The sequence below is a fragment of the Balaenoptera ricei genome, chromosome 8 (genome assembly GCF_028023285.1).
Source record: "Balaenoptera ricei isolate mBalRic1 chromosome 8, mBalRic1.hap2, whole genome shotgun sequence".
In the NCBI taxonomy this organism is placed as follows: Eukaryota; Metazoa; Chordata; class Mammalia; order Artiodactyla; family Balaenopteridae; genus Balaenoptera; species Balaenoptera ricei.
The window spans coordinates 25,840,594-25,853,898 of NC_082646.1; the positions used below are offsets into that span (position 1 = coordinate 25,840,594).

The 13,305-nt window shown below is 39.9% G+C and overlaps 1 protein-coding gene across 1 annotated transcript in view; it reads left to right on the forward strand.

The window, feature by feature from the left end:
• Positions 1-253: 253 nt before the first annotated feature.
• ALKBH8 (alkB homolog 8, tRNA methyltransferase) overlaps positions 254-13,305 on the forward strand; it is a 73,549-nt gene continuing 60,497 nt past the window's right edge. Inside the window, exons 1-2 of the mRNA XM_059929344.1 lie at positions 254-375; positions 13,025-13,160. Of these exons, the coding sequence (XP_059785327.1) occupies positions 254-375; positions 13,025-13,160 (258 nt within the window). The remainder of the gene's footprint in view (positions 376-13,024; positions 13,161-13,305) is intronic.

A 13,305-nucleotide genomic window follows, 5' to 3' on the forward strand; every position in this document is an offset into this window, starting at 1 on the left:
GGGACCGAGGGACAGAAACCTGTTTGACCGTGTCCATTTCGGGAGCTACTCCAAATAAGCTGCACTAACAACCCTTGCTATGCCCCCCCAAAAGTCAACCTAATTTTCACTGTAACGGAGAGCCAGCCCTTCACCGGTCAAAGACTCTTGGCAGAGAAAGAGGCACTAAAGGCTCTGGGAGGCGAAAGGGATTGTGGGAACGCCGGTCATCTCCCCGCAGACTCATGGGAAATGTAGTGCAGTTTTCTCCAACATGGCTGCGCCCAAGAGAGTTGACGTGCTTGTACCCTCTGCGGCTTCTTGGGATAGAGTGGGAGAAGCTGCCGAAGGAGAGAACACCCGCGTGGTGAGAACCCAGCCTGAGTCAAGGCGGAGGTTTGTGGCACTTCTTATTGGCGGCATGATGGATGCAAATCGCCGCTTTCTCTTGTTGGCCTCTTCCGGTCTCCTCTATCTGCCTCAAGAGCTTCGGACCTCACCAGGGAGAGGAGGGATGGTCCGTGGGCAGTAGGGTGTCTGTGCGTGGGGTGGTCCTGTCAGAGTTTGAGGTGCACGTGCTTGTATTTGTTGCGGGTGCTCACATGGTGTCTGTGTCAATCTTCAGTTTCTTTTGGGGTTGGAGACAGGCGGTTGCAACCTGAGGAGTGTTGGTCAGTGGTGTTAGCTTCAGGGTTTTTTTGACCCTGCCAATGCAGTGAAGAAAGGATGTTGCTGGCGGTCTGGTAGCTTACAAAGCTGAATCTTCCTATGCTCTTTTTTGAGTAAAACCGGAGACCCCTGGGCTTCTGGTACTGTGAGCCTATAGTTTTGGCTGATTTCATTTAACAGATATTTACTGAGTACTTGCTGAACTCTAGGCACTCAAGTTCTGTGCCTTCAATTAAGTCACAGCCTTCGGGGTGAGCCCAGCACACAAACAGGTAATTATAATATAATGTGAAAATTGCAGGGATAGAGATACACATTAGATATTAATGAAAACATTGAAGAGGGCCACCAAGCTCAGAATCCTGGCGAAGAGGTTTAGGAGGTAAGATGGCAAGTTTAATAAGTTTAGGCTTACTCAGTAAGCGTTTATTGAGTAACTCCTAGGTGCTAGGTCCTGCTCTAGGTGCTGAGTGCTACAGGGTGAATAATACAGACAAAAAAACTCTACTTTCTTTTTTTCTTATTTCTTATTTATTTATTTATTTTATTTATTTTTGGCTGCTCGGGTGAGGCACGTGGGATCTTCGTTGAGGCATGCGGGATCTTTCTTTGTCGCGTGAGCTTCTCTCTAGTTGTGGCGTGCCGGCTCCAGGGTGCATTGGTTCTGTAGTTTTCCGCACAAGGGCTCTAGTTGAAGCACATGAGCTCAGTAGTTGTGACGCGACGGCTTAGTTGCCCTGCGGCATGTGGGATCTTAGTTGCCCCGCCAGGGATTGAACCCTCGTCCCCTGCATTGTAAGGTGGATTATTTACCACTGGACCACCAGGGAAGTCCCAGAATCTCTACTTTCATAGAGCTTACTTTCTAGTAAGTTAAAGGAGGAAGACAGAATAAACACAATTACTGAGGGTATTAGAAAATATAGAGTAGTTATTCTTCAAAGAATTAAAATGAGGTGATATGACAAGTGATGGGTCAATTTTTTCTAATCATTAAAAAAAAATTTTTTTTAAATAGGTAATGCAATTTGAATAGCTGCTAAATTCAAAACTTACAAAAGAGGAGCTTCTCATTCCTGTACCTACTCTACCTGTTTTCCCTTCCTGGTGGCAACCCATATCACTGATATCTTGTATGTCCTAGAAACTTGTATGTATAATTTGTATACCTGTACTGTACTTTATAACCAGGGCTCATTTGATAGGAATTGAAGTTGTTTCCAATCTTTGCTATTAATTAAATTTAATTTACATAGAAGCATAGGAACATTTGTCTATACTGCTTGGTTCATTTAGGCTGTCTTATTTAAGGAGAGCATAGACACACATATTACTATTACCATTTAGGCAATATCCAGTAGGATGTGTTGGGGTTAAACTTACTAACAGAGCAGATGTGATTTCTAAACCCGTATTATCCTATGGAGAGTGTGCTTAGGCTGGACTCAGCATGGCTGGTATTATAATAAATAGTGACCTGGCTCCTGTAACATCCCATAACATGGCAAGGAGCATGCAAGCCTTTGTGCAATAGTGGAAATCCCTTGGCCAGGGAGGTGGCCTTGTTAGAAAGGGGCACCTCCACATCTCAACACTGATATCAGCCTATTCCTTGGTGAGGTGACTCGACTGGTCTTTCTTCACATGTAGTAATATTGCCTCACTGAGGGAAGGAGAAGGGAAAGGGGATGACAGAAATGTGATTATGAGGCTCCATCTACTGCTGCTGGACTCTTAAGTGTCAGACTTAAAAAAATGTATTCAGCATCATCTTTTTTCTCATTTCTTCCACTTCGCAGTCTTTGCTCATGTAACATATTTAGAAAAAAAAATTCTTAGTAGATTCATCCCTGTTCTTCATTGCTAACTGCAAAAATGATGATCTTGGAATGGAGTGGCAATAAGATAATTCCTTTGAGGGCCCTCAGCTTTTCTTGGTCTTCTTTTTTTTTTTTTTTACTTTGCAGTGAAAATTTATTTGTATATTCTTTGCCTCTGAGTCCTTGTTGGAGTTTTTTTTTTTAATTCACACAGAAAGTCACAAAAATTATACTCATCCTCATCAGTTCACTCAGTCCCATGTAATCAATTTTTTTTTTCATCTTGATCTTTTGTTAGCACTTTTATGAGTTCATCAGTTTTTCATTAGAGTTCTGAAAATGCTTATTCATTCAGTTCAGCAGTACAGTCAGTTACCAGAAACCTGTACTTGTCAGAGTCTTTTCCATGAATTTCTTAAAGATGAAACCCTTTTATAGGAACATATTTGCAAAAGCATCAGAACTGTCTGTAAATGACAAAAGACTTAAAAATGACCACAGTTAAAAATTTGATGAAAGTTCATAGCAAGGCAGTTGACAAGAAAATTAGTTATTTCTGAGATATACATTTTAAGGTAATAACTAGGATTATGACTTATAACATTATACCAGAACATATAAGATTTTTAGAAATTTCATGTAATGTCTGAAACATTTATATTAACATATTTCCATACAAATAACCCAATGAAAGTTTAGTATTCGTTGTTTTGTTTGTTTGTTTTTTTATACTGCAGGTATATAGGCATCAATTTTATACACATCAGTGTATACATGTCAATCCCAATCGCCCAATTCAGCACACCACCATCCCCACCCCACCGCAGTTTTCCCCCCTTGGTGTCCATATGTCCATTCTCTACATCTGTGTCTCAACCTCTGCCCTGCAAACCGGCTCATCTGTACCATTTTTCTAGGTTCCACATACATGCGTTAATATACGATATTTGTTTTTCTCTTTCTGACTCACTTCACTCTGTATGACAGTCTCTAGATCCATCCACGTCTCAACAAATGACTCAATTTCGTTCCTTTTTATGGCTGAGTAATATTCCATTGTATATATGTACCACAACTTCTTTATCCATTCGTCTGTTGATGGGCATTTAGGTTGCTTCCATGACCTGGCTATTGTAAATAGTGCTGCAGTGAACATTCGGGTGCATGTGTCTTTTTGAATTACGGTTTTCTCTGGGTATATGCCCAGTAGTGGGATTGCTGGGTCATATGGTAATTCTATTTTTAGTTTTTTAAGGAACCTCCATATTGTTCTCCATAGTGGCTGTATCAATTTACATTCCCACCAACAGTGCAAGAGGGTTCCCTTTTCTCCACACCCTCTCCAGCATTTGTTGTTTGTAGATTTTCTGATGATGCCCATTCTAACTGGTGTGAGGTGATACCTCATTGTAGTTTTGATTTGCATTTCTCTAATAATTAGTGATGTTGAGCATCTTTTCATGTGCTTCGTGGCCGTCTGTATGTCTTCTTTGGAGAAATGTCTATTTAGGTCTTCTGCCCATTTTTGGATTGGGGTGTTTGCTTCTTTAATATTGAGCTGAATGAGCTGTTTATATATTTTGGAGATTAATCCTTTGTCCGTTGATTCGTTTGCAAATATTTTCTCCCATTCTGAGGGTTGTCTTTTCGTCTTGTTTATGGTTTCCTTTGCTGTGCAAAAGCTTTGAAGTTTCATTAGGTCCCATTTGTTTATTTTTGTTTTTATTTCCATTACTCTAGGAGGTGGATCAAAAAAGATCTTGCTGTGATTTATGTCAAAGAGTGTTCTTCCTATGTTTTCCTCTAAGAGTTTTATAGTGTCCAGTCTTACATTTAGGTCTCGAATCCATTTTGAGTTTATTTTTGTTTATGGTGTTAGGGAGTATTCTAATTTCATTCTTTTACATGTAGCTGTCCAGTTTTCCCAGCACCACTTATTGAAGAGACTGTCTTTTCTCCATTGTATATCTTTGCCTCCTTTGTCATAGATTAGTTGACCATAGGTGCGTGGGTTAATCTCTGGGCTTTCTATCTTGTTCCATTGATCTATGTTTCTGTTTTTGTGCCAGTACCATATTGTCTTGATTACTGTAGCTTTGTAGTATAGTCTGAAGTCAGGGAGTCTGATTCCTCCAGCTCCATTTTTTTCCCTCAAGATTGCTTTGGCTATTCGGGGTCTTTTGTGTCTCCATACCAATTTTAAGATGATTTGTTCTAGCTCCGTAAAAAATGCCATTGGTAATTTGATAGGGATTGCATTGAATCTGTAGATTGCTTTGGGTAGTATACTCATTTTCACAATGTTGATTCTTCCAATCCAAGAACATGGTATATCTCTCCATCTGTTGGTATCATCTTTAATTTCTTTCATCAGTGTCTTATAGTTTTCTGCATACAGGTCTTTTGTCTCCCTAGGTAGGTTTATTCCTAGGTATTTTATTCTTTTTGTTGCAATGGTAAATGGGAGTGTTTCCTTAATTTCTCTTTCAGATTTTTCATCATTAGTGTATAGGAATGCAAGAGATTTCTGTGCATTAATTTTGTATCCTGCAACTTTACCATATTCATTGATTAGCTCTAGCAGTTTTTTGGTGGCAGTTTTAGGATTCTCTATGTATAGTATCATGTCATCTGCAAACAGTGACAGTTTTACTTCTTCTTTTCCAATTTGTATTCCTTTTATTTGTTTTTCTTCTCTGATTGCCGTGGCTAGGACTTCCAGAACTATGTTGAATAATAGTGGTGAGAGTGGACATCCTTGTCTCGTTCCTGATCTTAGAGGAAATGCTTTCAGGTTTTCACCATTGAGAATAATGTTTGCTGTGGGTTTGTCATATATGGCCTTTATTATGTTGAGGTAGGTTCCCTCTATGCCCACTTTCTGGAGAGTTTTCATCAGAAATGGGTGTTGAATTTTGTCAAAAGCTTTTTCTGCATCTATTGAGACGATCATATGGTTTTTATTCTTCAATTTGTTAATATGGTGTATCACATTGATTGATTTGCGTATATTGAGGAATCCTTGCATCCCTGGGATAAATCCCACTTGATCGTGGTGTATGATCCTTTTAATGTGTTGTTGGATTCTGTTTGGTAGTATTTTGTTGAGGATTTTTACATCTATATTCATCAGTGATATTGGTCTGTAATTTTCTTTTTTTGTAGTGTCTTTGTCTGGTTTTGGTATCAGAGTGATGGTGGCCTCATAGAATGAGTTTGGGAGTGTTCCTTCCTCTGCAATTTTTTGGAAGAGTTTGAGAAGGATGGGTGTTAGCTCTTCTCTAAATGTTTGATAGAATTCACCTGTGAAGCCATCTGGTCCTGGACTTTTGTTTGTTGGAAGATTTTTAATCACAGTTTCAATTTCATTCCTTGTGATTGGTCTCTTCATATTTTCTGTTTCTTCCTGGTTCAGTCTTGGAAGGTTATACCTTTCTAAGAATTTGTCCATTTCTTCCAGGTTGTCCATTTTATTGGCATAAAGTTGCTTGTAGTAGTCTCTTAGGATGCTTTGTATTTCTGCGGTGTCTGTTGTAACTTCTCCTTTTTCATTTCTGATTTTATTGATTTGAGTCCTCTCCCTCTTTTTCTTGATGAGTCTGGCTAATGGCTTATCAATTTTGTTTATCTTCTCAAAGAACCAACTTTTAGTTTTATTGATCTTTGCTATTGTTTTCTTTGTTTCTATTTCATTTATTTCTGCTCTGATCTTTATGATTTCTTTCCTTCTGCTAACTTTGGGTTTTGTTTGTTCTTCTTTCTCTAGTTTCCTTAGGTGTAAGGTTAGATTGTTTACTTGAGATTTTTCTTGTTTCTTTAGGTAGGCTTGTATAGCTATAAACTTCCCTCTTAGAACTGCTTTTGCTGCATCCCATAGGTTTTGGGTTGTCGTGTTTTCATTGTCATTTGTCTCTAGGTATTTTTTGATTTCCTCTTTGATTTCTTCAGTGATCTCTTGGTTATTTAGTAATGTATTGTTTAGTCTCCGTGTGTTTGTGTTTTTTACGTTTTTTTCCCTGTAATTGATTTCTAATCTCATAGCGTTGTGGTCAGAAAAGATGCTTGATATGATTTCAATTTTCTTAAATTTACTGAGGCTTGATTTTTGACCCAAGATGTGATCTATCCTGGAGAATGTTCCGTGCGCACTTGAGAAGAACGTGTAATCTGCTGTTTTTGGATGGAATGTCCTATATATATCAATTAAATCTATCTGGTCTATTGTGTCATTTAAAGCTTCTGTTTCCTTATTTATTTTCATTTTGGATGATCTGTCCATTGGTGTAAGTGAGGTGTTAAAGTCCCCCACTATTACTGTGTTACTGTCGATTTCCTCTTTTATAGCTGTTAGCAGTTGCCTTGTGTATTGAGGTGCTCCTATGGTGGGTGCATATATATTTATAATTGTTATATCTTCTTGTGTTGATCCCTGGATCATTATGTAGTGTCCTTCCTTGTCTCTTGTAACATTCTTTATTTTAAAGTCTATTTTATCTGATATGAGTATAGCTACTCCAGCTTTCTTTTGATTTCCATTTGCATGGAATATCTTTTTCCATCCCCTCACTTTCAGTCTGTATGTGTCCCTAGGTCTAAAGTTGGTCTCTTGTAGACAGCATATATATGGGTCTTGTTTTTGTATCCATTCAGCCAGTCTATGTCTTTTGGTTGGGGCATTTAATTCATTCACGTTTAAGGTAATTATCGATACTATGTTCCTATGACCATTTTCTTAATTGTTTTGGGTTTGGTTTTGTAGGTCCTTTTCTTCTCTTGTGTTTCCCACTTAGAGAAGTTCCTTTAGCATTTGTTGTAGAGCTGGTTTGGTGGTGCTGAATTCTCTTAGCTTTTGCTTGTCTGTAAAGCTTTTGATTTCTCCATCAAATCTAAATGAGATCCTTGCTGGGTAGAGTAATCTTGGTTGTAGGTTCTTCCCTTTCATCACTTTAAGTATATCATGCCACTCCCTTCTGGCTTGCAGAGTTTCTGCTGAGAAATCAGCTGTTAACCTTATGGGAGTTCCCTTGTATGTTATTTGTCGTTTTTCCCTTGCTGCTTTCAATAATTTTTCTTTGTCTTTAATTTTTGCCACTTTGATTACTATGTGTCTCGGCGTGTTTCTCCTTGGGTTTATTCTGTATGGGACTCTCTGTGCTTCCTGGACTTGGGTGGCTATTTCCTTTCCCATGTTAGGGAAGTTTTCGACTATAATCTCTTCAAATATTTTCTCTGGTCCTTTCTCTCTCTCTTCTCCTTCTGGGACCCCTATAATGCGAATGTTGTTGCGTTTAATGTTGTCCCAGAGGTCTCTTAGGCTGTCTTCGTTTCTTTTCATTCTTTTTTCTTTATTCTGTTCCGCAGCAGTGAATTCCACCATTCTGTCTTTCAGGTCACTTATCCGTTCTTCTGCCTCAGTTATTCTGCTATTGATTCCTTCTAGTGTAGTTTTCATTTCAGTTATTGTATTGGTCATCTCTGTTTGTTTGTTCTTTAATTCTTCTAGGTCTTTGTTAATCATTTCTTGCATCTTCTCAATCTTTGCCTCCATTCTTATTCCGAGGTCCTGGATCATCTTCACTATCATTATTCTGAATTCTTTTTCTGGAAGGTTGCCTATCTCCACTTCATTTAGTTGTTTTTCTGGGGTTTTTTCTTGTTCCTTCATCTGGTACATAGCCCTCTGCCTTTTCATCTTCTCTATCTTTCTGTAACTGTGGTTTTTGGTCCACAGGCTGCAGGATTGTAGATTTTCTTGCTTCTGCTGTCTGCCCTCTGGTGGTTGAGGCTATCTAAGAGGCTTGATGGGAGGCTCTGGTGGTGGGTAGAGCTGACTGTTGCTGTGGCGGTCAGAGCTCAGTAAAACCTTAATCCACTTGACTGTTGATGGGTGGGGCTGGGTTCCCTCCCTGTTGCTGTGGCAGTCAGAGCTCAGTAAAACCTTAATCCACTTGACTGTTGATGGGTGGGACTGGGTTCCCTCCCTGTTGGTTGTTTTGCCTGAGGCAACCCAACACTGGAGCCTACCCGTGCTCTTTGGTGGGGTTAATGGCAGACTCTGGGAGGGCTCACGCCAAGGAGCACTTCCCAGAACCTCCGCTGCCAGTGTCCTTATCCCCACGGTGAAACAGAGCCACCACCCGCCTCAGCAGGAGACCCCCCAACACCAGCAGGTAGGTCTGGTTCAGTCTCCCCCAGGGTCACTGCTCCTTCCCCTGGGTCCCGATGCACACATTACTTTGTGTGTGCCCTCTAAGAGTGGGGTCTCTGTTTCCCCCAGTCCTGTCAAAGTCCTGCAATCAATTCCCACTAGGCTTCAAAGTCTGATTCTCTAGGAATTCCTCCTCCCATAGCCGGACCCCCAGGTTGGGAAGCCTGACGTGGGGCTCAGAACCTTCACTCCAGTGGGTGGACTTCTGTGGTATAAGTGTTCGCCAGTCTGTGAGTCACCCACCCAGCAGTTATGGGATTTGATTTTACTCTGATTGCGCCCCTCCTACTGTCTCACTGTGGCTTCTCCTCTGTCCTTGGACGTGGGGTATCCTCCTTGGTGAAGTCAAGGGTCTTCCTGTCAATGATTGTCCAGCAGCCAGTTGTGATTCTGGTGCTCTCGCAAGAGGGAGTGAGAGCACGTCCTCCTACTCCACCATCTTGGTTAATCCTCCTCTTGGTCTTCTTAAACAAGTCTTATCTGGCTCTTCTGGAAATTAACAGTAATTTAGTAGTAGACGTATTTAATACTTTTAACAAAGTTATGAGATAGTGTCAAAGAATAACACAGCCAGACATTAGTTAAAGCAGTGAAAACAGACTTTATTTAGTAATTATTGACAGTAGGAGAAAAAGCTAAACTCCATTCCAATTGTGTGGAAGTGATTAGGGTGTGTGTGTGGAGACTCAGTAGAGTCTGAGAAGTAAAAAATTATAAAGGGTGGGTCAGTGTAAATGCAGTTAGGCCAGCTGGCAATTATCAAAGTTAGGATTCCATCCTGTCACAGAGACTGAGAGACAGAGGCCCTGTCCTTCCTGACGATTACATTTCAAAGGGGGAATTCCCTGGCAGTCCAGTGGTTAGGACTCCGTGCTTTCACTCGGAGGGCGCAGGTTCAGACCCTGGTGGGAGAACTAAGATCTTGCAAGCCGCATGGTGCTGCAAAAAAAAAAAAAACAAAATAAAAAACATTTCAAAGGAATGGTTCTCAGGTCCTTGGGAGAGACATGTATGAGTTGCAGGAGATACATGTTCACAATTGTAAGCTGTTTTTTTTAAGCAATTTTATTTAATTAATTTATTTTTTGGCTGAATTGGGTCTTCACTGCTGCATGCGGGCTTTCTTTCTAGTTGCGGCAAACGGGGGCTACTCTTCGTTTTGGTGCGCGGGCTTCTCATTGTGGTGGCTTCTCTTGTTGCGGAGCATGGGCTCTAGGTGCGCAGGCCTCAGTAGTTGTGGCACGCGGCCTCAGTAGTTGTGGCTCGCGGGTTCTAGAGCGCAGTCTCAGTAGTTGTGGCGCACGGGCTTAGTTCTCTGCAGCATGTGAGATCTTCCCGGACCAGGTCTCGAACCCGTGTCCCCTGCATTGGCAGGAGGATTCTTAACCACTGTGCCACCAGGGAAGTCCTGTAAGCCGTTTTTAATAAGTGCTTTAAAAAAGAAGGGAGGTCAGGGGCCTATTGTTAGGAGATGTTAGAACAAATAGTAAAATATCCAGGCAGCATTTTAAGTTTTCTCAGGCAGCCATTTTAATGTGGAGCTGGGGTCATCCTAGGGTATGGCTTTATGCAGCTATAAGCTAGAGTTTGGTGAAGTTTTTTAGTGCAGGGTTTGGATGGAGTTATGTGCCAAGAATAGGCACTATTATTCCTATTTTATAGGTGAAGAAACCTAAGCACAGAAATAAGTAAGTAACTCGCACAGGGTCATATAGCTAGTAAATTGTAAACCTGAGGTTTGAACCTAGAACCTGGACCCCTAAACACTATGTTATACTGCCTCAAAAAACTGAAGGAGGCTCTGAGGAAACAAAAATATGATTTAATTCTTGTCATCAAAGAGCTCATCGTCCAGTGGAAGGGGACAAACATTAGAACAAATAATTAGTGCAATGTTAAAAATATATATTCAGCTGTCCCCTTCCTGTGTAACGATGACTCCTAAAGCTTTCTCTCTAATCTCATTTCTCTCGTTTTGCCACTTTATGTTTTTCATCTGCCAGCCAGACATTGCAACTGTGTATCTTAACAGTACTTCAAACATATTATATCCTAAATCTGACTCATCACCTCCCTTACTGAGCAGCTCTTCCTGACCCTCTTCTGACTTTCCAGTTTTGGAATGACATCACTAGCCTCTCAGTCACTCAGGCTCTGTCCTGTTAGTAACTGATCTCTGATTCTTCTCTCCCTCATGTCCGAGTAGTCATCAGGGCTATTGATTATTCTTGAACTTTTCTTTTGCCCTCTCCCCTTCTCTTCCTATTTCCTTTCTTCTTACAGCCTTCACCCTAGATCAGGCCAGCATTTCTACTTGTTAAGCAGGGTTATTGCAAGTCCTTTTGCCTCTCATTTCCCTATTGTGCTGTCCAGCCAGACTGTTTTACTGGCCTTACCTCCTATCACATGTGCTCCATGTATTAGCTAAACTGGATTACTGGCCGTTCTTTCAATAGTCTCAGCATTTTTCTCTATACATAAAGATTAATAATCAGAGTTTTGACTGTTTGAGAGCTGTTTTGGAATATGATTTTTTAAAAAAATAAATTTATTTTATTTATTTTTGGCTGCGTTGGGTCTTCATTGCTGCGCGCGGGCTTTCTCTAGTTGTGGCGAGCGGGGGCTACTCTTCGTTGAGGCATGTGGGCTTTTCATTGCAGTGGCTTGTCTTGTTGCAGAGCACGGGCTCTAGGTGCGCAGGCTTCAGTAGTTGTGGCACGTAGGCTCAGTAGTTGTGGCTCGTGGGCTCTAGAGTGTAGGCTCTAGTGTTGTGGCGTACGGGCTTTGTTGCTCTGCGGCATGTGGGATCTTCCAGGACCAGGGCTCAAACCTGTGTTCCCTGCATTGGCAGGCAGATTCTTAGCCACTGCGCCACCAGGGAAGTCCCTGGAATATGATTTTATTTAACTTCTTAAACTTATTTCATTTGCTAACTTTGCAGACTTTCAAGTGGGTGAAGAGTGGAATCGGTGGATCAGCCAACATTCTCTGCTCTAAAAAATTATGTCTACTACTCACTGTCTTGGCCAGATGCATCTATTTCTGTTTTTAGCTTCTGTTCTTTATTGCCTCACTGGATACCCTCCCTTCCATATGACTCTATATTTCTTGTCCTTTGATACTCAGCTCAAGTCCCCTTTTGTTTTGAAGTTCTCCCAAACTTTTCCAGTTAACGTTGATCTTATCATTTTTGTCTCTAATTTGTATCACATCTAAAGACCATTAACACTTAATTATCTAAAGACACATCATATTCTTTCATTGTTTAATGTTTGTTTTCCTCAACTAATGTATAAACTGGTTGAAAGCATAAACTATGTATTGTATTTGTATGCTGTAGAGTGCTGAGACCATAAGTAGGCATGTGTGTATTCACTCATTATCATTTGTTTATCCCTTCAACAAATTTTTGTTGAGCACCTACTGTGTGCTGGCATTCCTTGGAGTTTACATCCTGATGGAGGAATTAAGCCAGCAAATTAACCATCACAAATTGTGTTAAATTCTGTGAACAAAATAAAATAGACTTCTATAATAATGCATGATGTAGGGTGCTGATTTGGATAGTGCAAAGACCTTTTTTGGAATAGCACTCAGTAACTACTTGCTGATTGACATATTTCAAAAAAAATGAAAACACAATTCTATGGGGTTCTTACACCTGTTATTTAAAAAATTATAGATATAAAAATATATAACATATAGCTTAAAAATAATAAAACAAACACCTAAACCACCACCTAGCTTAAATACTTTTGATGCCTCTATGTGTCCCTTTCATATCACAGTTCTCTCCTCCCCTCCGAAATAACTTCTCTCCTGAACTTTGTGTTTATCATTTCCTTGCTTTTCTTTGCATTATGCTATATATGTATTTCTAAACAACATATGGCTTACTTTTGGATTTTGAACTTTATATAATGGAATCATACTGTATATTCTTCTGTAAATTTTGTCTGTTTGTTTGTTTGTTTCTTCTTTTTTTCCTTTCCTAACATTATGTTGTGAGATTTGTTTGTGGCACATTTTACCTAGGACTTCATAAGTAAAGGGATCGCATATGGGAAAATAGCTCACTTAATAGCACTAAAGCATTGACATGTTTTGTAGAACCTACCAGAGATGCTATTAGATGTTCTTGCTTCTTTGTTACCTTCTTAAATATTCCTTTATTGTCCATGCATCTGTTTGTTCTCACTTCTCTTGGCTGGTGACAAGTATTGTAACCATTTAAAAATTATCACATGGAAATATTTATAAACTATAAAATACATGAATAGTGTTATTATAACTGTTTCTTGGGACTCTTTAAGGTTGACATTTTATACTTTTTTTTTTTTTTTTTAAGTATTGCCATGGACAGCAACCACCAAAGTAATTACAAACTCAGTAAAACTGAGAAGAAGTTCTTAAGGAAACAGATTAAAGCCAGGCATACTTTGCTGAGACATGAAGGCATTGAGACAGTATCCTATGCTACTCAGGTGACCTAAAACTATTATTATCATTTGAATGTAAATGTATTGCCATGTTAGTGTGTTCTAAGTAATATTTGTTAATAATTGCTCAGAGAAGAAGGCTATAATTGTTCCATCATGTGTTACGATCTGTGTTTAATATACGTATGAT